At 43.4% G+C, this 26,657-nt stretch overlaps 1 protein-coding gene across 2 annotated transcripts in view; it reads right to left on the reverse strand.

The window, feature by feature from the left end:
• The window catches only part of GABRB3 (gamma-aminobutyric acid type A receptor subunit beta3), a gene marked incomplete at both ends in the record, with an annotated part of 231,486 nt that overhangs the window by 61,855 nt on the left and 142,974 nt on the right, over nucleotides 1-26,657 (reverse strand). For both annotated transcript variants that reach the window (XM_082846279.1, XM_082846280.1), the window contains one exon: nucleotides 15,307-15,527. In XM_082846279.1, the coding sequence (XP_082702405.1) occupies nucleotides 15,307-15,527 (221 nt within the window). The remainder of the gene's footprint in view (nucleotides 1-15,306; nucleotides 15,528-26,657) is intronic.

The following is a 26,657-nucleotide window of genomic DNA, read 5'->3' on the forward strand; positions in this document are numbered from 1 at the left end:
GCCACTCCTTTCTGGCTTGCAGAGTTTCTGATGAAAGATCAGCTGTTAACCTTATGGGGATTCCCTTGTGGGTTATTTGTTGTTTTCCCTTGCTGCTTTTAATATGCTTTCTTTGTATTTAGTTACTGATAGTTCGATTAATATGTGTCTTGGTATGTTTCTTCTTGGATTGATCCTGTATGGGAATCTCTGTGCTTCCTGTTCTTGATTAACTATTTCCTTTCCCATATTAGGGAAGTTTTCAACTATAATCTCTTCAAATATTTTCTCAGTCCCTTTCTTTTCCTCTTCCTCTTCTGGGACACCTATAATTCGAATGTTGGTGCATTTAATGTTGTCTCAGAAGTCTCTGAGACTGTCCTCAGTTCTTTTCATTCTTTTTCTTTATTCTGCTCTGCAGTAGTTATTTCCACTATTTTATCTTGTAAGTCACTTATCCATTCTTCTGCCTCAGTTATTCTGCTATTGATCCCATCTAGAGTATTTTTAATTTCATTTATTGTTTTGTTCAACATTGCTTGTTTCATGTTTAGTTCTTCTAGGTCCTTGTTAAATGTTTCTTGCATTTTCTCTATTCTATTTCCAAGATTTTGGATCAGTTTACTATCATTAACCTGAATTCTTTTTCAGGTAGACTGCCTATTTCCTCTTCATTTGTTAGGTCTGGTGGGTTTTTACCTTGATCCTTCATCTGCTGTGTGTTTTTCTGTCTTCTCATTTTGCTTATCTTACTGTGTTTGGGGTCTCCTTTTTGCAGGCTGCAGGGTCACAGTTCCCGTTGTTTTTGGTGTCTGTCCCAGTGGCTAAAGTTGGTTCAATGGGTTGTGTAGGCTTCCTGGTGGAGGGGACTAGTGCCTGCATTCTGGTGGATAAGGCTGGATCTTGTCTTTCTGGTGGGCAGGTCTATGTCTGGTCGTGTGTTTCGGGGTGTCTGTGGCCTTATTATGATTTTCAGCAGCTTCTCTGCTAATGGGTGGGGTTGTGTCTTGCTAGTTGTTTGGCATAGGGGGTCCAGCATGTAGCTTGCTGGTCGTTGAGTGAAGCTGGGTCTTGGTGTTGAGATGGGAGATCTCTGGGAGATTTTCACCATTTGATATTATGTGGAGCTGGAGGGTCTCTTGTGGACTGACCAGTGTCCTGAAGTTGGCTCTCCCACCCCAGAGGCACAGCACTGACTCCTGGCTGGAGCACCAAGAGTCTTTCATACACATGGCTCAGAACAAAAGGGAGAAAAAGTTGAAAGAAAGAAAAGAAGAGGATAAAATAACATACAATAAAGTAAGATAAAATAAAATAAAGTTATTAAAGTAAAAAATAATTATTAAGAAAAATATTTTAAAAAATAAAAATAAATGGACAGACAGAATCCTAGGACAAATGGTGAAAGCAAAGCTATACAGACAAAATCTCACACAGAAGCATAAATATACATACTCACAAAAAGAGGAAAAGGGGAAAAAATAATAAGTCTTGCTCTCAAAGTCCACCTCCTCAATTTGGGATGATTTGTTGTCTATTCAGGTATTCCACAGATGCAGGGTATATCAACTTGATTGTGGAGATTTAATCTGCTGCTCCTGAAGCTGCTGGGAGAAATTTCCCTTTCTCTTCTTTGTTTGCACAGCTCCCAGGGTTCAGCTTTGGATTTGGCCCCGCCTCTGCATGTAGGTCTCCTGAGGCCGCCTGTTCTTTGCTCAGGCAGGACGGGGTTAAAGGAGCCGCTGATTCGGGGGCTCTGGCTCACTCAGGCCGGGGGGAATGGGGGGTACAGATGCAGGGCAAGCCTGTGGCGGCAAAGGCTAGCGTGACGTTGCACCAGCCTGAGGCGCACCGTGCGTTCTCCCGGGGAAGTTGTCCCTGGATCATGGGACCCTGGCAGTGGCAGGCTGCACAGGCTCCCGGGAGGGGAGGTGGGTATAGTGACCTGTGCTCGCACACAGGCTTCTTTGTGGCAGCAGTGGCCGCCTTAGCGTCTCATGCCCGTCTCTGGCGTCCACGCTGTTAGCCATGGTTTGCACCCATCTTTGGAGCTCCTTTAAGCACTGGTTATTTTGTTTTGTTTTGTTTTTGTGGTACTGGGGCCTCTTACTGCTGTGTCCTCTCCCATTGTGGAGCACAGGCTCCGGATGCGCAGGCTCAACAGCCATGGCTCACGGGCCCAGTCGCTCCGTGGCATGTGGGATCCTCCCAGACTGGGGCATGAACCCGTGTCCCCTGCATTGGCAGGCAGACTCGCAACCACTGAGCCACCAGGGAAGCCCTCTAAGCACTGCTTTTAATCCCCCTCTCCTCATGCACCAGCAAACAGAGAGAGAAGAAAAAGTCTCTTCCCTCTTCAGCAGGTCCAGACTTTTTCCCAGACTCCCTCCCGCCTAGCCGTGGTGCACTAACCCCTTCAGGCTGTGTTCTCGCCACCAGTCCTCTCCCTGCGATCCGACCGAAGCCTGAGCCTCAGCTCCCAACCCTCGCCTGTCCCGGTGGGTGAGCAGACAAGCATCTCAGGCTGGTGAGTGCTGGTCAGCACCGATCCTCTGTGTGGGAATCTCTCCGCTTTGCCCACCGCAACCCTGTTGCTGTGCTCTCCTCCACGGCTCTGAAGCTTCCCCCCTCCACCACCCGCAGTCTCCGCCCGCGAAGGGGCTTCCTAGTTTGTGGAAACCTTTCCTCCTTCACAGCTGCCTCACACTGGTGCAGGTCCCATCCCTATTCTTTTGCCTCTGTTTTTCCTTTTGCCCTACCCAGCTACGTGGGGAGTTTCTTGCCTTTTGGGAGGTCTGAGGTCTTCTGCCAGCATTCAGAGGGTGTTCTATAGGAGCAGTTCCACGTGTAGATGTATTTGTAATGTATCTGTGGGGAGGAAGGTGATCTCTGCGTCTTACTCTTCCGCCATCTTCCTCAACCCCTCTAAGGTAATTATTAATATGTATGTTCTTACTGCCATTTTCTTAATTGTTTTGGGTTTGTTTTTGTAGGTCTTTTTTCTTCCCTTCCTCTTTTTTCTCTTCATTTATGTTTCTTGCCTAGAGAATTTCCTTTAGTATTTGTCATAAAGCTGGTTTGGTGGTGCTGAATTCTCTTAGCTTTTGCTTGTCTGTAAAGCTTTTGATTTCTCCGTTGAATCTTAATAAGATCCTTGCTGGGTAGCGTATAGGTTTTTCCCTTTCATCACTTTAAATATATCCTGCCACTCCCTTCCGGTCTGCAGAGTTTCTGCTGAAAAATCAGCTGATAACCTTATGGGGATTCCCTTGTATGTTATTTGTTGATTTTCCCTTCCTGCTTTTTATATTTTTTCTTTGTATTTAATTTTTGTTAGCTTGATTAATATGTGTCTTGGTGTGTTCCTCCTTGGGTTTATCCTGTATGGGATTATCTGCTCTTCCTGGACTTGCTTGACTATTTCCTTTCCCATGTTAAGGAAGTTTTCAACTATAATATCTTCAAATATTTTCTCAGACCATTTCTGTTTCTCTTCTTCTTCTGGGACCCCTATAATTCGAATGTTGTTGTGCCAGAGGTTGTCCCAGAGGTCTCTGAGACTGTCCTCATTTCTTTTCATTTTTTTTTTCTTTATTTTGTTCCATGGCAGAGATTTCCACCATTCTGTCTTCCAGGTCACTTATCTGTTCTTTTGCCTCCTTTATTCTGCTATTGATTCCTTCCAGTGTATTTTGCATTTCAGTTATTGTATTGTTCATCTCTGTTTGTTTCTTCTTCAATTCTTCTAGATCTTTGTTAAACTTTTCTTGTATCTTCTCAATCTGTGCCTCCATTCTTTTTCTGAGTCTTGGATTATCTTTATTATAATTACTCTGAATTCTTTTCAGATAGATTTCTTATCTCCTCTTAATTTAGTTGGTCTTCTAGGTTTTTATCTTGCTTCTTCATCTGTGAAATATTTCTTTGTCATCTCATTTTGTTAAAAATCTGTTGTGGTCTCTTTTCTGCAGGCTGCAGGATTGTAGCTCCTCTTGCTTCTGGTGTCTTCCCCCTGGCAGGTGAGGTTGGTCCAGAGGCTTGTGCCATTATCCCCTTGATAGAGGGTTTGATTTGTGTTGTGATCACAGCCTGCCCTGGGTATTGAGCAGGGCTTCCCCTTTTCCCTGTGGTTGTCACTGACCTCTCAGGGGCAGAGTCTGCTCCCTAGCTGTTGGGGTAGATGCCCCCAGATCTGTTTCTTAGCTTTGATTCTGATCTGCAGTGTGAGGTAGGCAGGATTGGAGCACTCCCACTGGGAGAGAATCTACTGTGTGTTCCTCCTTTAGAGCTGTTCACCTGTGAATGTGCTCTGTTGTGTCCCCTTTTGCTCGTTATGTGGGCTCACAAAGTATACTGTTGCTGGCACTGCTCTTGGTCCCATCTTAACTGTGGGTATGCCAGCAATTGGCCCTGGTGACTCTCAGGAATTGTCTTCACCTGGCCACCAGCACAGGTCCACTGAGGTCAGGTCCCAGGACTGCAGTAATCATGCACCTGGACCCTCTGTGGGAACAATGGAGGCAGCTCAGACTCTGCTCTGGCCCAACTGCCACGTGTACATGCCCACAGAGCCCACAGCTGCTAAATCAGGACCCGTCCCAGCTGTAAGAGCATTTGTTGTCCTTTGGATGTTTTGCAGGCACTGAATTTAGGAAGATGTCAGTGGAAGAGTAGGTCCACAGTTCACAGCTGAGAGGAGAGATTTCAGCTCTTCTTCATTAGTTACACAGCCCCTGGGGCTCAGCTGTGGTTTCTGTCCCTCTTCTGGGCAGATTTACTAGTGGGGAGAGCTATCTGCACCCTCATAGGACAGCGGGGTGGGTCCCTGCATCCACTGGCAGATTTCCTAATAGTGAGAGGTTTCTGTGCACTCCCAGCACAACGGGGCAGGTCCTGGCACCCACTGATGGATTTCCTAGTTGTGGAAGCTATTCATGCCCTCCCAGGACAGTGTGGGCAGGTCCTGGGGCTTGCTGGCAGAATTCCTAGTGGCTAGACCTGTCTGCGCTCTTCCGGGTCCGCAGGGGCAGGTCCTGAGACTCACTGGCAGTATTCCTTAGTGGGAGAAGCTGTCTGTGCACATCCCGGTCAGCAGGTCCTGTGACCCGCTGGCAGAATTACTAGTGTCGGGAGCTGTAGGTGCCCTTCCAGGTCAGCAGGGGCAGGGCCTGGCATCTGCCTGCAGGCCTGGAAGAGTCAGCCAGTGCCCACCTCTGTAGCCCAAGATGGTGGCAGCGACTTGTGTCTGCCTCTGGAGCTCCTGTAGGCTGTTTCCTGTTGCCTGGGAGTGCTCATAGGGAAAGAAGTTCTTATGGTGGGCCTTCCCTTCTTCTTGTGTGCCTCCCAACAATGGTTCCTTGCCTCTCTGGCAGCCCCAGCCTTCTTCCTAGTACACCCTCAGTTGCCGTGACCCAACCTCTTCAGGCTGTTTCTGCACCTAACCCTGGTCCTCTCTCTGGGACTGAGCTTAGGAGTCTGAGCTTCAGCACTCAATGCCCAACCTCTGACAGAGGAGTATCTCAGGTTGGAGAGTGCAGAGTGGCAGTGCTGACCCTCTGTGCAGTTTACTCTCTGTTTTGCCTTTCACAAACCAGTTGCTGCTCTCCCCCTCTTAGGCTCTGAAACTCCCCCTTTCCAGTCTAATTTTCCCACTGGTTAGGAGCCTTCCCAAGGTGCAGCAACCTTTCCTCCTTCACAGCTCCCTCCCCAGGGTGCAGGCCCCATCCTGATTCCTTCTTTTTCTTTTTCCTTTTGTCTTACCCAGTTACATGGAGGTTTTTGTGTCATTTTGGATGTCTGAGGTCTTCTGTTGGCCCTCAGTAGCTGTTCTGTGTGAATCGTTCCACTTGTAGATGTATTTGCAATGTTTCTGTGGAGGGAGGTGAATTCTGCTTCCTACTCCTTGGCGATTTTGATCCTGACTCTGCATGGCTGCTTTTTGAATGACCTAATTTTCCAAAGAGTCTCATCCTAGCTTCTCCTTTGGGCCTCAGATGGTCTATTGTATATTTCCACTCAGAATCTCTTGCCTTAGATATCTGTGGGTCTGTAGACATGGTGAAGTCTTTATGAGTAGTACCTGTCTCTTTTCCTGTCTGCTTTCTGAGTTATGCAAAATAGAGATGAGCATCTTGCTTCAGTCCTTCAGGTATTCTCCAGACAGTTTAGAACAAATGTATATAATGCTTCATAAATAAGGTCTGTTCTGCTTCCTCCAGTGCCAGAGAACCGGTAACTGAGCTGCCACTTGCTCAAGATCAAAACTGCCCCTGCACCAGGGAGGGGGTGGGGAAATGGCAGGGGAAAATGCCACAAAATTTTCCTACTGTTTCAAATTTAGATTTTTCTTTATTTGGCATTTGGTTGGTTGCTATAAGCCTTGGAATATTTTCTAGAGCTCCTACAAAGTGGTTCAGACAACTTCTGCTTGTTTTTTGATGTTTCTGTGGAGAAGTAAGAGCTTGGAGCTTCTCAGTCTGCCATTTTGCTGATATCACTCCCCAACAGAGAGCTTTAAAAGCAAGAGGAGGATGTTTATAAAGATAAGGCAGAAATTAATGAACAGAATTATGATATAAAATTAAAGCCTAGCTCTTTAAAATATATATATATAATAGATAAGTATTTCTTGATGCTACTGAACAGAATTATAAATGAAGAAGGGAATGTAACAATGCATTCTAGAAGGCAATGCATACATGCATGCTAATGAATTAGAATGTCTAGGTAAAAAGGATGTTTTAAAGAAAAACATGAATTTTCAAGATTGATATAAGAAGAAAATCTAGAGAGACCTGTAAGTATAGCAAAAATTAAAGCCATGTGTGCCAGAGTGGAAAATGTCATTCAAGAGCCTATTCAAAGTCCCATGCATCTATAAAAAACATTTTATGTATAGTACAGTTGACCCTTGAACAATATGGGTTTGAAACATACAGGTCCACTTACATGTGGATTTTTTTCAATAAATACATACTATAGTACTGCACGATACACAGTTGGTTAAATTCACAGATGCTGAACCAAGGATATGGAGGGACGACTGTAAAGGTATATGCGGATTTTTGACTTGTGGAAGGTCAGTGCCCCTAACCCCCCACATTGTTCAAGGGTCAACTGTATATGTCTATAGGTAAATTTTTTAAATACTTACAGGAATATCAACTCATTCTAGAAACAGATATTTACCATATGATATAATCTATTACAGAATATACAAAAACACACAAAAAAGATCAAGAGAAATCTTCTTGATTCATATTATGTCAAAACACAAAGAGATTTAAAGATAGATATAATCTATTAATATATTTAATAGAATCTATATGATATATACCACAATTGTGTAAAAGGGCCCTACATTACCACCTCACCATTGGATAATTTACTAGTGAATTTCATTGAATTGGTTCATGGTTCGTGGAATCTTCAGCCAAGTTGTGAACGTTAATTCAAGTCAGAGTAATGAGAGAGAGGGAACTAACTTCAGGATAGAGTTCTTAATAGAGTTTCTAGCCATCGCTAAGGGAGATTAACATCTTTCAGCTGGGTCTCTAGGAGGACTGGTGGATGCTTCACACCTGGTGTACAGGTGGCGGCATAGTGGAGACTGAATAGGACTTGGATGTTAGACTAGGAATGCAGGCAGATTTCCTGTGGATCACACACGGGCTCCATGGGAAAATGGAGGACCTGCAGATTTCTTGGATCCTCTATACTAGGGCTGCATGAATGGGTGGAGAGATGGAATGTGTCCATGAAGGACGGAGTCCTAGAACTAAGGAAATTATTCCAAGGGACTCCATGGAGAAACATATCCTACTCTCCCACTCTTCCCACCCCCAGTGCTGGTCAAGGGGCCACCTGGAGACAGCTGCCTGATGGTGGAAGCTCTGAGAAGAGCTAATTCTGCATGTCTTTGAGGTCCAGAGAGCATGAAGCCACCAGGAAATGGTACAGTTCAAGTAACACCTTTCTTACTTATTTTCCCTCCACCCCCCAAAATAAACCTTCAAAACCAGAGGAGGTCATATGTAGGCCATCAAGATGGATTGGGAGGGGATAGAGGAGAAGCAGAAGCACAGAAGTTGAGAAGTCAACTACACTTCCTTTGCCATGATGAGCTTCCAGCCTGAAATAGGGCTGGCCTGTGGAAGGGAAAATATTAATTCTGCATCTGCATTTAATATTAGACATTGAACTGAGAATTCCTGTGTAACATAAAAATGGAAAAAGACTACTATTAAAACACTGGCAGAAAACCATGCAATCTGCCCAAATTTTTACCCAAGGCAAAGAAATTTCATACCTCACTTAATAGTGTTTAGGGGGATAGTGGGGGACAAATAAGACTGCATTGACTAGATCACAAGGTATGTTGATTACCAATAAACTTGTTGTCGACAGATTTTTAAAAGAACAATTATAAATTAACCATGAGCAAAACAAACTTAATAATTTCTTAAGAGTACTGCCCACCATGATACAATAGGATTTATCTCAGGAATTCAAGGATAGATTACAGTAGGAAATTAATACATCATAGTTACAGGTTAAAAAAGGAAAACAAATGTATAAAGAGAGGTTGAATCAACAAAATCTTTCTATTTCTGATATGTAAAAAAAGCCATCTAGGGTCAGTCATCTGATTCATAATTAGTTCCTGAATATAAACTCCATAAATTGGTGATATCTGTTATTCAACTCATGACACAGTTCCCAGAAAATGAGAGTATGTATGTATGTATATATTTAAAGGAAGTAAAAGAATGAGTCACAACTGCATTAAACTAAGAGTGCAAATCATCCTTCATGGTGGGGCACAAGAAGCACTCTTACTATAATGAAGAACTAGGGGATGCTGTACACTGTTACCCCTACTGTTTTTCATTTCCTGTAAGTTGAAACCGTTGCAATAAAACAGAAAAAAGAAATATGAATAAAACCAATAAAAATGAAGATTAAAAAATCATCATTATAAGCAATACAATTGTAAGACTAAAATCCTCAAGAGTATTAACTAAATTATTAGACATAGTAAGAGAATAGCCTGGCTGGATATGATAGTGGACAAATTCATAAGCAAAGACAGCCATAAACAAATAGATCAATAGCTTCCCCACGTATCAATGAGAGCTAGAAAGATAATGTAAAAATATCCCATTCCTAATGGTACCACACTTATAAAAGACAGGAATAACCTTATCAAGAAATGAGTGGTTGTCTATGAAGAAAATGACAAAACTTTACTAAAAGCCATGACTGAAGGCATGCATGAATGCAGATGTGTCATGGTTATGTAGGAAAGACTGAATATCATATAGCATTTGTTCTTCTCTTAAGTCATATTTTTGAGCAAAACTCCAACCAACATCTTACATTATATTTTTAGGAATTTGATAAAACAAATGTTTCTAAAGCTCATATGGAAGAATAAACTTATGTATTGGAATAAACAGCTAACCATCTGACAAGAAAAACACTGGACAGCTACCTTACATTGTACACCAAGATAAATTCTGATGGATTAAGAATCTAAATAGAAAATAAAGCACTATAGAAATAAGAATTGGAATTTAAACTTAATCCTGATACAATACTTTTTCCTTGTTTTCTACCCAGCACTACTCTAGATTTGGGGGAGGTAATAATAAACAAGAAACAGGTTCTTTTCTCAGAGAATTTATATTCTGATGGTGGCCTCCCCACCATCATGGATGGGAACAGAGTCAGTAAATTAAGAAATGCAATAAAATGACAAGATCATGTCAGATCTGGATAAGTGCTATGACAAAAATAAAACAAGAAGGTATAATAAAAAGGGAATAGGTGATCAGAGCAGGACCAGGTGAACTGTCTTCAATTACATAATTACACTGTGATGCTAAAAACATGAATATCTAGAAACAAAGTATTGCATCCAGCAAAGAGCATGTGCAAAGGCTCTAAAACAGAAAAATCCTTGACTATTTCTGAAGAGCAGAAGGAAGGTATGCATACCAGAAGCATGGTGAGAGAGGAGAACAGTGGTAAACAGAGAGGGGTTAGAATTTCAGGAGCCAAATCCTCAAGTAGAGAGAGGATACCAAGGGGAAGCTGACTCTTGAAATGCTCAGGGACCCACTTTCCACTTTGAGAGAAAAGGCAAAGTATGAGTAGCAGGTATGTGGAATGGTCTCTTTGTAAATAGCAAAAAGAAGAAGTTACTGTGTTTTCAATTAAAGTTTAAGGTAATATCATCAAATGACAGTGAAGAGAGATGCCTGAAGTGAAGGTGTGAAAGAGCTCTTAAAAGTATGGGAAGAATGAATGTGACTGGGGAGAATAGAGGATTTTGTGAGCCTGAATTTAAAGTGAGACAGGTGATTTTCTCCGCCTCAAGGGATGAAGTAAATAGGTTATTTACAGTAGCCTAAAAAATGATGAAGCCCAAAGCAGGTTTCACAACCCTGAAGCTAATATGTAATATATTGCTGTGGGAGTAAACATTGGCATAATCCTTTTGGAAAGCAATTTATCAATATGTTTTTTACTTACATAAAAGTAATTGGGAGGCAGTGACAAAACAAGAGTTTGGGAGTTAAACACACCTGCACTCAAATCATGTGGGCCTTATTAATTCTGTGAGCTTACATCTTTTCTGGGGGAAAAAGGTGTTTGGCCAGAACCAACTTAAAAATACAGTTTTGGAAAAAGATGGCAGCCAGACCAATTAGATGACTTAATTTGAATCTTCTGAATGAAGTTCTAGGTTCATTTTAATATTGCATCAACCGTTTAAGTATGGGAATGGCAACTTTAACAATTTCAAGCCATTTTTGACAGCAAGTGGGAATTTTACAAGATATTTTCCAACAAATTTTGCAGTAAGCTTCTCAGGCACGTTGTTTTGATGAAGATGACTCAACCTCAGACATCCAAGTTCTTTATGGAGCAAATCAAATACTATTTTGTGAACCCATTACCAATTCCTAGCATCAGAAAAAAGGTCCGAAGACACAAAATTCATGGCCTGAAGATCACATTACAAAGTATCCTTAGTGGTGCAGGTAAGATATTCAATGATATCAGGTGATTGGCTGACTTGAAAAAGAAAGATGGGAAGACAGAATAGGGACAGACAGCAGAAAATTTCAGCCTGGCACCAAAGGAAACAGAAAAGCTGTCATGGGAACAGGACCAAGACTTGTGAGCCTCTTAGGCAGCCAAGATCTCCCTAGTTCCTGAAAAGATTTGGCTGCCCAAAGGAAATTTTCAAAGAGCCCAAGTTTTATTTCAAGATGGTGTATATGCCCTATCAAGAGCATTTTCTTACACCACACAGTGACTTGGACCTGTACAAGAAGCTTGGTTCACTGTCTCATTCAGCTGAGCCCAAGCAGGTAACATCAAGCTAGTGTTAGCCCAAGTTTCATACTCAGGGGCTGTAAGAATCATTGAAAAAAGAGTTCATGATTTAAAACTACCTTTTATCACTACGTGAACATGATCCCTCTCCAGCATCTTTGTGAGCAGCCATCAACCACTTCTGCAGAGTCATCAGATTAATGGATTAATGATTTCCCAGAATAAGTCTGAGATGATGTACAAACCTGCATCATGGAGAGCTCATCCCCAGCCAGAGATCCTCATCTACTCTTGATAAAGCAAAAGCCACCATTGATCCTGTACTGAGATGGCTGGACATGCCTGGACAAAGGAGCCCAGAAGAGCTAAATGGTGACTGACCTACCAGTGTGGACAACTGCAGGATACTTGGGGTGAAGGCCAATCCTAGTCTCCAGTGGTGAGAAGAATTTGACCATAAGGTCCCAAGGACACAGCCAGGTCAACTAGCATCTTAAGGATACAGCCAGTAGGAAAGTAATCTCTGTTGGGTTTAGCCATCATGAGCAATACCGTACAAGCAGGAGACTGACAGCGACCCCAGTGCTCCATGAACGTCCTTGGGGAGTTTAACACACTCAAGCTCTCACCTACACCAGACCCCCTCCAGGCCCAGGCCCTGGTACCTATTTACCAAAAGGATACAATGTATCACTGAGGTTACTAACACTGGCCATCCTTGTCTTGCCCTATCACCAACATGATCCAGCAAGTACAACAGTAAAACAAGAGCAGAGGGAAGGTAGGGTTTGGGGCCAAGGGGAGGGTGGAGGGTGGCACTCATACTTTGTTATCAAAAAACACAATACATATAGTGTGCATGTGTGTATCTTGTGGAATATATATAAATGGTACTTCAGTTCACACAGAATGACACAGAATATGTATTTATATGAATTTAATAAAATTACCAGTATTTTGAAGCACTAATGTGCTTTTTGTCCAAAAATTCAAATTACTTCAAATTCAAATTAATCTCTATAGTTATGTGTTTTTTTTTAAATCTGAAGGCAGAAATTTCTAGAATAGCCAATTTCAAAAGGAATTCAGATGGCACAGTGTAGCTGATAAGCACATGTGGAATATGGTCTGTTATTTAGATTTCCTTTCTGACAGCTTGTCCAGGTCCAGATGGAAGAATTGTTTAAAAAATATGAGGTTCTTGGGACTTCCCTGGTGGTCCAGTGGTAAAGAATCCACCTTCCAATGCAGAGGACATGGGTACGATCCCTGGTCAGGGAACTAAGATCCCACACACTGTGGGGCAATTAAGCTCGCATACTACAACTACTGAACCTGAGTGCCTCAACTCGAGAACCCGCATGCCACAAACTACAGAGCCCATGCGCTCTGGAGGCTGCACACCACAACTACAGAGCCCACATGCCCTGGAGCTCTCATGTCACAACTAGAGAGTGAAAACCCGCACACCACAACTAGACAGATGCCCGTGCGCAATGCAAGATCCTGCATGCCACAACTAAGACCCCATGCAGCCAAAAAAAAAAAAGAAAAAAAATGAGGTTCTAAATAAAGATCTAAGGGGTATATTGAGACTACATTTGGATAAAAACAGCTACTGATTTAGAAATTCACTTACTGATTTAGAGGTTGAGATGTATAATGAATGTAAATTTCATTAGAGAGATTCCTTTTTAGATTATTGTACAAAGTTTATTATTAAAAGTATCCCATAGCTTATTATTACATTATTATTTAACTTCTTTTTTTTCTTTTTTTTTTTTTGGCGGTACGCGGGCCTCTCACTGTTGTGGCCTCTCCCATTGCAGAACACAGGCTCTGGATGCGCAGGCTCAGGGCCATGGCTCACGGGCCCAGCCGCTCTGCGGCATGTGGGATCCTCCCGGACCAGGACATGAACCCGTGTCCCCTGCGTGGGCAGGCGGACTCTCAACCACTGCGCCACCAGGGAAGCCCCTTATTTAACTTTTATATTAAGATTTACAGTCAGAGTATTAGCTAAGTTATAAAGATACAGTTTTAATCTCTTGGTTTCTCTTATTCTTGCCTGTTTTATGGTATGAAATACAACACTTTCAAGTGGAGTTTGGAAATTTATTTCAGTTCTTTCATTCATATTGTATCATTTTGTCTGCTATGGTCCAAATGTTTAAGTCCTTCCCCAAATTCATATTTGAACCCAAATGTGGTGGTATTGGGAGGTGAGGGCTTAGCTCATGAGGGTGGAACCCCATGAATGGGATTAATTAGTGTTCTGGTAAAAGAGACACCACACAGCTTCCACCATGTGAAGACACAGTGAGAAGGCACCTGCCATGAATGAGGGCGCAGACCCTCCCTGGACAGTAAGTCTGCCGGCACCTTGCTCTTGGACTCCCAGCTTCCAGAGTGTGAGAAATAAGTGTCTGCTGTGGGTTTTTGCTACAGTGGCCCAAGCGGATTCAGATGCTATCCTAACAGAATGAAAGCTCTTTGTCTTAGACAAACTAACATACTTTAACTCTGGTGAGAAAATAAATAATGCAAAGATAAAAAGGGAAGAACCCAAATAGCAAGTTTTGTTTAAAAAGCCAAGAAGGCCTAGCCTAGTTTTTACTGCTATTTGCTTCCTTTTGCTTCACCCCCACTATGCACATGCACACACACACACAAACATACACACATTTCTATTCACTTTTTTTGGGGTGGGTAGGTAAATGAAGGACATGACTCCTCATTTTATGCTCACATGGTCTCTGGATAATCTTTTGAACAACCGATTTTTGTACTTCTCAGGACTCCAGAACTTTTCAACCACATCTCTCACTTCCCGGCAAAAATACAAAATGCTGAAAACATCCCAAGGAAACATCATCTAGATGTTTTTTGGAGTAACACCATGGCTTAGTTGACACGTGCCACTTTTTTTCTCTTACAGTTCAAAAAGTCTGATTTTTGCTAAAATTCCAACTCTCATTCTCTATGCTGCTGTTTTGAGGAAGTCACTTAACATTTTCCACTTAAGGCAATGTTAAATAATTCCCTTTACTCTCCCTGAAGCACTAAAAGTCACAGTGGTGTGTATTTAAGCTTACATTGTTATGATTACTCTTTAGAACTGTTGGAGTCTCAGTTAAAGATTCACAACATTTTGAGATAAACCTTTTCTCCAAGATATCCACCTGTGCCCCACTCCAGATTGTGAGCCCCTCCTGGAAGGCCTCTGGGCACTCTCAGTCCAGATCAAGAAAGACACAGACATACTTACTCTAAAACAAAACAAAACAAAAACCAGTGCTAAATCAACACAAGAGACAAAGATTGCTAAGGCTGCTGTTCAGTGAAAGTCAAAATCACTAACCACCAGCAGTGGTGGAGCATCACGGGAAGGCCTAGTGGTTTCCAGTGTAACCAGGGAAGCCCAGGGCCTCCTTAGGGTTCCAGACAGCAGTCTGGTTTCCCAATTCATGTGCCTTCATTATGAGACCTGGTGAGAGATGATTCTCACCAGGAAGTCTCACATTTACTCATTCCCATAAGTATTGGTGGCACCACCTCATAAAGCTCCATGGAGACTATACTGTATGTCAGCATAATTAGACATTTTTTCAACTCTGCAAATGGCTTTGGGAAACTTCACTGAAAGCCTCTTAAGTACCAGGGTGATATTAATTACAGGCCTTTGTGACTATGATATGGGAAACCCACCCCAAGAGAATCTGTGTTCTTAGATACGGCAACCCAATTATATCAACTCAATCCGAGGAGGCTGTTTTTCACTTGTTTGATGTCTATTTATAGTAAAAGTAATGCCCCAAATCTTAGATTTATAAGATTTTTTTTCTGCAGAGCTCCAAGTGTTTCATGGGTGTCTCTTAACTTAATCTGAGGACATGGCCTCACTTACTGTAATCACCTCCAGTGAAAACTCAAGGCCAGTGCACCAAGCAACCACGAGCCCAGCCCATAGGGCAGACAGACCTGAGCCCGTAGAGCACCGTCCCGTCGGGGTGGAGGCGGATCATGCGGTTCTTCACTGTCACTCCATGCACAAATGACTTTTTGTCATTTAAGAAATATGTGTCAGGCACCCAGAGCTGGTCAGCCACTCGATTGTCCAGCGTGAGGTTGAGCGGGATCCCAGAATAGGCGAGCCTTTTATCTCTCCAGTATTGTTGAAAATACATGGTCAAGGTGTAATCCTGGGGAATAAAAAAGAAAAGAAAAAAATGAGTTTGTGCTCAGCCAGAGGCCTGTTTCCTCCACAACTGGCCCAATTCAGGTTGGAATCCAGGAGAAATGGATGTTATTTTCAGATAGAGTTAGGAAGCAGTGGTTGCTTTCTTGTAAACACAAATACCAGTTTTAATAGGTGTACATCATGTCTATAAGTTCTCTGTTTTATTTAGGTAAGAAGCAAACTATACAAATTGGCATTTAAGTGATAACCTAGAAATAAAGGCCCCCAAAAAAGTCATCATAAAATCAGGGTGCTGGCAGGGAACCCGTGCACTGGCCTAGGTCCTCCTCCTCTCACCAGGCAAACCTAGGTCTCAGCCGCCCATGACAGGCCAGGCCTGCCTACGAATTCTCTGCAGTCAGACTCCTCCTCTCCTTCTGCCCTCCACACAGCTGTAAATAGAAAACCTCTGGAATAGAAACACCAGTTGGAGACACCATGACCTGTGGGAGGGTCTCTACACCTCATGCATCACATTTTCCTTTCCTTCTAGGTTGCCATTCTACACTACACAGCCATTTCTACACTAACTGGGACATGTCATCACCTCTAGAGGATGACATCTAGAGAAAATGGGACTAAAACCGATGTGGGAAGAGGGAGCCAGGGGCAGTGCAGCCCCACAGGCTTGCCAACAAAGTAAGAAGCAAAATAGGCAGATGACCCCATGTTTTTGTTTTGCAGAGAAGTTAGTGCAGTAAGAAAGTGGGAAAAAAGACAAATCAGAGGCTGAGCATGGAAATTCTATTTTTAAATTTCTATTCTTTTTGGCAATCACTGTTCAAGTCTAGAACGATCAGGTCTAAAAATCTGGTCATAGTCACTGGACATCCTAAACCCTGTCGTGGAAGGATACAAGCTGAAAATCCAAAGGTGAGGCGGTAAACTCCAACCAGGGAAGGAGAAATCACTGTTGTTACAGGCAGGAGCGCCTAGGCTCACGCACCGGCAGAGCATGTCTGCAACACCCTTGCTTTGCAGGCAGTGAGAGGCGGGATGACAAATCAGCTAAAGAATCCATCCCAGACAGGCAGACTCTTCTTGCTGCCTCACAGGGCGGTTCTCAGAGCTTGCTAACCCAATAACACCCATCTGTTACTGATTGCAAGAGTGCTGGGGCACAGGAGCCTCCAAAATGACAAAGTACACTTGTGCTCCTCTCCAGGTGCTGTCACAGACAAGGAAGTGACAAAACCAATACGTACTAAACAACTACGAACAAAAGAAGTTTTAAGCTATAGGGCCCATAAAAAATCAGAGAGAGAGGGAAGCAAAATATGCAAATGGCCTGGGGAGTCTATTGACATTTTATCTACAACTTGAAGGAGAGGCAGCATTTCAGTGGATGAGAAGAAACGGGAATTTTTTCCTAGTCACCTACAAGGCAGAGCTCTATGCCTGGTATTAACTGTGTGAAACCCCCTACACACAAAAAAACCCCAGCACCAATTAAAGATTCTCACAAAGCAGGTGGTATTGAAGATAGGCCTTGGTCAGCTAGACACGAGGTAGGGGCATGAAAAGTCATACCAAGACCGTTGTTTTTACTAAATTGACAAGAAACCCCAAGGAGTGCAGTTTTGCTGGAACTTGGTATGCAAGAGGAGGAAAGTAAAGAGTTGTGGGCAAAGCAGGACCCTGTGGCAGTGACCATAAAGTGGAAACACTCAAACACCAGCTCCAAAGCCAATGAACACTGAAGGTTTCCAAGTAGCAAGTGACAAAACTGTGTGTATTGAACATGTCATTTATTTTCTGATTTCTCATGCTTTAATCTCTGGGCCCTGGAGGGACTGCCTTCTCTCCCTCTAGTTCCTAGAGAGATCAAACAACTCTGCCAAGTGCTGGATTGTACTTTTCATATGCAAACCAACCACCCCAGAGCTCATACCTCGAACTGCCTTCTTTATTAGGTTCTCACACTCCAGGCCAGTACTTCATTCCACGTTCAGGTACCAGGCAACTAAGGATAGACTAGGTCCCAGGGCCTACTTTAATTATTCAAACTAGCCAATCCTAAGCCTGCTTACCCAGCCTGGCCACGCCCATTCTTTCCATGGAAGCTACAATAAAGGCTCACTCTCTGTGGCCTGCCCTGGTGCTTCCCCAGGCATCCCCTCCACCATGGCATGGCATGCCCCCTTCTCTTGGGGTCTGTGGGTGACAAACTCTCTTTTCAATGATAGCTGTCTCCTGACCTGTTGGCCTTGCCATACCTGAATAGTAATAAGACTATGTTTTAAGCACAAAGCTGTAGGTGAGGAAGATCAGTTTTGCAATGGTGAGTTCAATGGGTAAGACGGATGATGAGCAAAGTCCTCAGTGAGTGGGAGAGCTTGTTGATAGGTGATGTGGGAGGACAGAGAAAAGGAGTGCTGGTTAGGAAGTCACAGATAGTAGGCTTGATGTAGACCCTTGGGATGCAAATGGCCTGTAAGTTCGCAACCATGCCCCCCACATTACCATTAAGTTAATGTAGGTGATGCATTTTAACTGAAACATGCAAAGTTTTGGTGGCATAACAAGACGGAGATAAATTAGCAGGAGTAGCTAAAGGATTTTCAATTTAAATATAACCCTCCAAATTGCATTCTTATTGAAATAGAAGAGTTTCATCTTTCCCTCCTGGTTTCTAAGCTCTCATCCTACGCCTGAGTTGTGAAGTCTAGCACTGCTCTCCCATCTCCCTTCCAGCTGGCATTCACATGGGCTGCCATGAGGGTGGAGGCACTGCCATGTGTCAGTTGGCCCTGGGAACCCAGCTGTCATTCACAGTCTGCAAGCTCAGGATCAGGGTCTAATTTTGGATTCTGCTGCTCTCTACAGCATCAGCAGCAACTCTCAGTTTTGGTCTTGGGGGTTTGCTGAGTGATTTGAGTGGACTGCAGTAGGGGAGAGCTTAGGTAACAGAGGGAGAAAAAGTAGCAGTACTTAAACCCAAATCTGCTGCATGGGCTATGCCTTGGAAAGCAAGGGCATCATGAAATCAGTGGTACACTAGTCGGTATCCCACTTCATTCTCCTGCAGAGAAAAAAGAGGCAGATGAAGGAAAGGTGACTCTACAGGAACAAGCCCCCTCTGCTCTCTTGTGCAGTTAGGGGACAGCTAATGGGAGACTGTGCGACTGGGGGGCCATGGCGCTGACTCCTGAGAGGGGTAGTGAGGAGCATCACACACACTACCAGCAGCAGCTAACGTGGGCTGGCAGCAAGTGCCAGGCCTCATGCTATATCATCTTATTTAAATACAAGGCAGAGATTACTGCTGTTCTCATTACCATCCCCAATCAATGAAGAAAGAAAAATTTAGAGAGCTCAAACAATTTGCCTCCCCACCCCTCATCCCATTAAACACAAGTAACTCGGAGATGTGGGGTCTGAAGTTGAGGCCACCTCCCTCTGGGAGCAGGTCTCAGCCTCACAGCTCTAGGGTGAGGTTTTATGCAGCCAAATAAACCAGCCTGGTGGGCGAGGTCTGCAAAGATGCCCCTGAGAGTGGAGGATGCAGCCACGTACAGTAACATATTTTTGAAGGGGAGTAATGAGAAATATGGCACCACCAAAGCCCCTCATCCTTGCAGACACTGAGCACAGCTACTCTGTAGACAGATGCCTTGTGAAGGTCTGTTTCCTCCAAGGAATCCCAGACAAATTGCTGGTTTCCAGGTTTGGAGTGATGTGGCGGGGACCAAGGAACATAGCCATGAAAAGATGCAATCTGTATGGATTGGAGAGTCTGCCAAGGTTGGATTTGAGTCAGTCCTCAGAAAAAGAAGATACCTTGAGATTGTAAAAGTTCCAGGAATCCACAGAGATCTAGATGGCAGTGGACTAGGGGTGGAAAGCAGGAATCCTGGACTCCTCAGGGAACATAAGGTAGAGGTGGGGAAGTAAGCTTTTGGTCTTTGACTTTAGCACTGAGGTGGACTCAGGTGCCGTCTGCATGGATATCTGCTGGTATGAAAAGCAGCAGAGAGATGAGACAGGGCTGCGAGGGGTGGAGCCTCTCAAATAACAGCCAGGCAAAGGCTCTGTGCTGCTGGAGCTCGTGCTGGGGCACTAGACACCAAGATGAGACAGACGGAGTGCTGCTCACAGAATCAGCCACCACACCACCCAGCGCTAGTGTGCCCCAGGATAGCACAAGGGGAGGAAGAGGCAAAGAAGGGGGTGGCCCCATAGGGCCATCTTGAGCCTTCCTTGCCATCTTCCTTGGGTGTCACCCCCAAACATGGTGCAGCTGAGGGAGACTCGAGAGGAAGAAAGGGGACATGGCAGAGACCTTGAAGTGGCATTTCTTAAATAAAGGGCTTTCGGGGGCTCCAAGGGTCATAGGGATTAGAACCAGGCAGCACTGGTTTGATGGCAATGGCGAGCATCTCCATTCCTGGGCCTTTGTTGAGCTTACTGTGTCCCTTTCATCTTTTCTACTCTGGGTACAGGGAGGAGTCTACAGGTCCATGGCACGGTGAAAGGGACACCAGGTTGAGAGGAACTCGTGCTTGTCCCCTCCTTCCCCACCTCCACCCTTTGCAGGGAGGCTGCAGCTCCAGGAGAGACAGTGGGGAGGAGCAGGGAGTATGGAGGAGAGGCATGGGGGAAGTGGGAGTCTGGAAGGAGCGGGCAGGAGGGGGTAGTGGGCATTGGGAGCAGTGGGTGCTGAGGATCAGCAGGCCCCTCTCTGGTACCAGGGGCTTACTTAGATTCGCACACACAAAGAAGGGACAGTGGTCTCCATGCACTGATTCTTGGCTGTGGCACACCCAGCCATATCAGCACATCTAGACAGAGCATGTTGGCAGAAGAAAGAGCAGGTACCAGCCCAGAGATCAGGGTTTACAGAAACAGCAGCTGCCAGTGGGGCTGCAGTAACAGGGCCGTGTGTCCCAGAGAAGCAGAATCTCCTCTTTTGCAGGTGGGACCCCCATAACCTCCACTCTGCACACCACCCCCACATTCTTCAGACCTGCTGCAGAATCTAGCTCACAAAGCTCCTTTGGTTATAATCTGATATTATTTGATTTTAGAAGACCGTGCTTGGGGTGAGGGTTGAGATTTGTAGTACTTTAAGCATTTATAAAGTACCCTCCTATGAATTAATTAATTGACATACTGGTTGTGTGTGCACGAATACTGACTCACTCCCATTTTGTTAGCAGATGTGTGAACAGCCCTGGGCACCATGAGAACACCCAGCTTCCGGTTTAGGTGCAGATCCAACCATGGAATGGGGCTGGCACCGGTAAGTGGGAGGCCCTGAGTAAAAGTGTTGATTTCCTAGGAGATGGGACTCACTGGAGAGAGGTCAGGCAGTGAGAGGGAAAATGCAAGTGTATCTTCATCCAGAATTCTCCAGGCCACTAAGAACTGGGACTTTCTGGGGTATAACGCATAATCGTGAGTTATTCAGTTAGAATTGGTTTGAACTAAGATAGTTCATCAAAATCATTAGGTAAGATAAAATGCCTGGAACACCTCTCTCTCTCTCTCTCTCTCTCTCTCTCTCTCTCTCTCTCTCTTTCTCTCTCTCTCTTCTCTCTCTCTCTTTCTCTCTCTCTGTATTATAAAAGGCTTAGGATGAACTTGGAATCAGCATGAAGAAATATTCAGGAATTGTATTCAAAACAAAGAATCTTTCTTAAAAAGAATCACACAAACAAAAGCATTCAATTAAAGGGCCATTTATTCCTGGGGCTTCTCTTAGGGATGGGAAAGCTCTTTGATTCTTTGATAACTAAATGAACTCAGGGCCCTCTCCACTCTCTCTCTGTTTACGTGTGTGTATTAAATCAAACAGCATGAAACCCTGAAGTCCAGTTAGGCCTGTCCCTGAAGGCTTTACACTGCCTTCACAAAGGGACAGCAAATACTAGTAGGTGGGGTTCCATAAGCTTGTAAGTCATTTGTTTAAAATTTGTGTCATATTTTCTCATTGAAAAAACATGACACAAGGGTTGCTAGGTTTTACGCCAGATTACAAAATTCCATTTCATGCAAAAGTCAGATGCCACAGTTTCTGCGTAAGACACCAGCCCAGCCCATAGTCTCCTGTGGTTGGGAGCCAGTGGGCTGAGGTAGCGGAGGATGGGGCAGGGAGAGACGAGGGGCAGGCAGGAAGTCTAAGGGGGCTGGGAACAGGCATTCTTGAATATGAGGCATTCAGGGGCCAAGCATTTATGCATAGGTGACTGTCCTTTTAAAATCTCCTGAGAATATACGAACAGCAGTGGTAACAACAAATAACAACAAAATAAAACCTTTAGGTGTATAACTCAAGCAGCTCAAATACATTTCAATAAGAGATAAACAATAATGTTTCTTCCTGCTTGCGGAAATTTGTTGGTATTTATCGCATTAAAATGACAAGAATACATATTGGAAAGTGGAAACACTGCTCATTATTCTGCAATTAGGTAATTGACTAGATTTCCTCAGCACAGGAAATGAAAAAATTTACTAATCCTGAGAAAGAAATGCAATCTCCAAGCCAAATTTAAATATTTAACTGCAGCTGTGAAAGCCACAGGACACCTGCATTTGCTTCTGGTTCAGCAAATTTACGAGACAAAAACTCACAGGTAAGTTGTTCTCAGGTCAGGGAGGACAGAAAATTATTTTGAGAAGCTTATATAAGCCCTGGATGGTGGAGGCTTCCTTTGCAGGCATTTCTGCAACTAAAATTAGGCTGAGGGAATCTTGGCACTTCTGTTAACAAGATTTATTTAGAAAATCCTAATCCATTCCTTTTAATGGCCTAAAAATGAGTATCCAACACTGCATCCATCTCCCCTCCCACAACAGACTTCGCTGGTACCTAGGCTTCCATTTGTTGAATTCATGTGGTTGGAACCCAGCAGAACCCTGCAGGCCACCCCCCTGCCACACCAAGAACAAAGACCCCTCCACGACCCCTGCCTTTTGTTTGTAGAAAAACGTACATCTCTCAGGCCTCCCTGAGTCACAAAAGAGCAGGCTCAAGCAGTTAATGATCAGGACAATAGAGTCACAAAATCCTTCAGTTTCTGATGCACATTCCTGAGTCGTTGTACAGATACTATAACTGCCACCAGAGGGAACAAGCTAACTGCGTGATGACCAGACTGTAGCCGTGACATAAGCTGCTCCATCTTGAGCAGTACTAAATCTATGGCTAGCACAATTCCAAGAACTGGCCTTAAGAGAATGGGATTAACCTTATTGCTCATAATAATCTACATCTTTGTGGGCATCAAAATATTATAGCTTGTTCTGCCCATATATGAGGGCAGGCAACTAAAATTGTCAGTAAAGAGATTGTACAGACCCTTGTCTCTATATCCTCCACTCTAAGAATACAGCACCCTATGTCAGCATGAAGAAGTTACAGAAGACAGAACTTCGTCCCTAATCCCATAGAAATGGAATGATGTCTGACAAGTGTAAGCAGCTCTTTTGCTCCTTTCCTGTTTGCCCATTTCTGTTTTCCTCAGGCCTTAATTATAAAAATGAGATCACTAGGTAACATTTAACCTAACTCCTGATTTTGCTCTATTGAAGGTACACAATGCCTTGCCTAATCTGTTGATTACTTTCCTGGATTAAATGGAGTAAGAATGAAGAATTAAGTAGTTAAGGAATGACTGACTCTTTACGTCCAGCTTCCCCCTTAGCAAATTTGCAGGCGGACCATGTGGGCAAGACAGCTTCCACAGGAAAATCAGAAGTCAGCAGCTCTGCACACAGTGGAAAAATGATGAAGAATCTGACCTCCTAACTAGATGATTAACTGTGATTGTTCCCCCTTTTTACCTTTAAAAATTGTCATGACTGAGCAGAATCTTTGGAGTTGGTCTCAGAACATGAGTCCACCTTCTCCCCAGATTGCTGGCTTTTCTGATTAAAGCAACTTTCCTTTCTACCAACACTTGCCTCACAATTATTGGCTTTTGAGTGGCGAGCATCCGGACCTGAGTTTGGTAACATGGTGATCTATGAGAATAAAGCAAGACCACCTCCTTCTGATCACCCCTCCTCCTCCCTCCCTCTGCCTCAAGCCTTCATTGAGTATCTACTACAGGCCAAGAACCTTGCTGGGTGCTATGGACCCAGAGATGAGGAGGATATCATTTGTACCTTTAAGTAGCTCACATTCTGGTGGGGTGTTCATCAAATCAAATCAAGTAAAATTAAAGTGATTAAGAGAAGGCACTTTGCACTCAAAAATGCCCAAATCTCAAGTCTACCTCCTGTTGGCTGGGCAAAGGTGGGTTAGCCTTTTCACTATAAGCCCATTTACCCATCTGGGAAGTCTGCCTGTCACACACTCTGAAGTGATTAGCATCACAGAGGGCACACATGAGGAGCCAAGAAGTGTACAACAATGCAAAAGAAGTGTATATTTAAGGAATACCTACTAAGTCTGTAGCTGGCAGGGGAGGAAGCTGGTGTGCAAATGCAGAGGAAGATTGCTGAGGCTTTCTGGTCTTCATATAGCTATTATACCTGCTGAAAGGCTCATAGTCTGCAAGTTTTATTCATCCACTTAAATGCTAAATATATTTAGAAGATGAACTAGTCACCTCTGTATGAAATCTGAATGGGCTGCTGAAAATAGTTACAAGTTCCCCAGTCCTCTACAGCCATCTGAAAAACTGGCATAGGACATAAATTATTTTGAAAAGTTGCCTTTCTTTTCAAGTATGAAAAGACACCATAGCTATTTCTCTGGAGTCCAGTAAGTTTGAAATGCAAAATGATTATACTGGCCTACATTCAAAGGACAAAAAACTATGTAGTATCAGAAAAAATTGAGAATTCAACCTAAACCAATGAGAACCAGGAAAATTTAAAAGAGATGTCCTTGGCTAAATAAATCTCCAGCAGGGGCTAGTTTGCAGGAGGTGGTGCAGCAGGACACTTTAGACCACCAGGTCAGCTTCTTGCCCTGTGCTTTGCCTGGAAAAGTTACCTAATCACTCTGAGCCTCAGCAACCTCATGTGGAAAAATGAAACTAAAAATGCTCATTTTACAAAAGTGCTCTAACAATTAATTGAGCTAACAAAGCTTAACACAGTGCTTGGCTCATAATAGGCATTTGGAAAATTATACATTCTCTTCCCTCATCCTAGAGCAGCGCCAGTCATCCTCCCAAAAGCCCCCCAGCACCTGATGAAAAAGGATCCTCTTTATCAGGTGGGCCCCCAGCCCATTGCTCCATGCCAAGTACACGCCAAACTCTAAAAAAATAAAATAAAATAAAAAAACCCTACTGTTCTCTATTATCCCAAGATGCCAGAAAGAAAGACTCAGCCTAATACTTTGGTGTAGAATTCTCAGCACCACCTGAAGCAGGCGTCACTCTTTGCTTCTAAAATCCCAAGTTCCATCTTCTACTCAGTATCCAAATGCAAAAGATGCAAGATTGTTTCCTGAAATGTATCAGGTTACTAGATTTTCCATAAAACATTTTTTTCTGCTGTGAAATATGTTGAAATTACAAATTTTAATTAAACACAAATTTGTAAAACAGCTACAGCACTAATAAAAATACCAAACCAGTCACCCTGCCAGGCCTGATCTGCTGTGGCTAATCTGACCTTCAGGTGCCCCAGGGCTTACCTCCCACTACCCCTCTGTATACAAAGAACATTTCACTAAGTGCCCCTGCACAGTCCCCTTTAACTGTAAAATTGATTCTCCCAAACTGAGCATCAAGGAACCAGGAGCAAGAAGCATCTCCTATTCTTAACTCCAGCCTCCAGGTTTTTGTTCCTCCATCAGTGTCTCTGGCCTATTTCACTTTTCTGAGATGTCCATGTATGGATCCAGCGCCTTCTGAATCTTTCCATCCAGATGCCCCACATGTAAACCAAGTTCAATGTGTCTAAAATTAACTCATTATCTTTCTACCTCAAATCTGTTCCCCATTCTCTGCTAGCATCTACCCATCTTCTGAACCAAACCAAAAACAGGCTATACACCAACCTCTTCTTTCTTTCACATCTGAAATCCAGCATTCATTCAGTCACTGGGTTCTGTTGACCCAATTTCCTAAATACCTTACACATCTAGAACTGGATCATGAGTCAGCAGCAGCAGTAGGAGGGTGGGCTGTGTTTCCACTAGTGTCCCCATGACAATGGATTACAGATGAGCTCCTGGACTCCCAAACTGCACCTCAGAAGAACGCTTACCTATGGTGTCTGGAGTAGGCTGAGTCCAACATCAGACCTCAGATATATTGTGGGTTAAATAGAAGAATATACAAGATGATCAAATGTCTCACACTCCATATGGGAACAGATGTTCGAACTCAGCACAAACATTGTATGAATGAGATTTTGGAATGTATTATAAACTGGGGAGGAGTCATTTCATATTCTGCTTTATTTTAAATGAGTATTTATCTGAATAACATTCATTAAAGACACCAGACTGTTCAGGAAATTATATATATATATATATAGTCTGCAACATGTATGTGTGTGCATAATCAGATACATAGCTTTATTTTCCAGCAACTATCTTTGATTAATAGGTTTCCAAGGAGGATGCAATGACTCAAATATGTCATTTATGCAAAGGTGCTCCAAGAACTGGCTGTGAGAAACAGCCATATTGCTTGTGCAAGCTGCCTTCAATACCTTTATATTAGAAAGATACTCAAACTGGGAGAATATTACACCTGGAGATGTGAGTGATTTGTCCACGTTCTGGTTGTGTGGCATTTCTCAAGCCTCTGTGCTCTTCCCTTGCTTGAGCACAGTGCCTACAGATGACCATGAGGTCAAGAATTCTACATCCTAAAATAGTCATGGTCATCTCTTGGGTTACATGGCTTATAGAGTTCTCATTATTAGACTTGCTGAACTGAGTGTCACTCTGAATCCCTTCAAGAGAGCAATAAAGCAAAACAAGTGTTTCAACAGAAAGAAGGGTATCTATTTATCATAAAATACAGGATGAATATTTCCATTTTAAACCAAGAACCCCTCCTATAAACTTAAACTGTGGGTATTCAAATGCACTTTGATTTTATACGTGTACCTCTATATCAAGGTTTAACACTGGATTTCCCCTCCTCAAAGACAAGTCATGTGGACTAGTGATGCC

The sequence above is a fragment of the Leucopleurus acutus genome (genome assembly GCF_964270905.1).
Source record: "Leucopleurus acutus genome assembly, chromosome: 1".
NCBI lineage: Eukaryota > Metazoa > Chordata > Mammalia > Artiodactyla > Delphinidae > Leucopleurus > Leucopleurus acutus.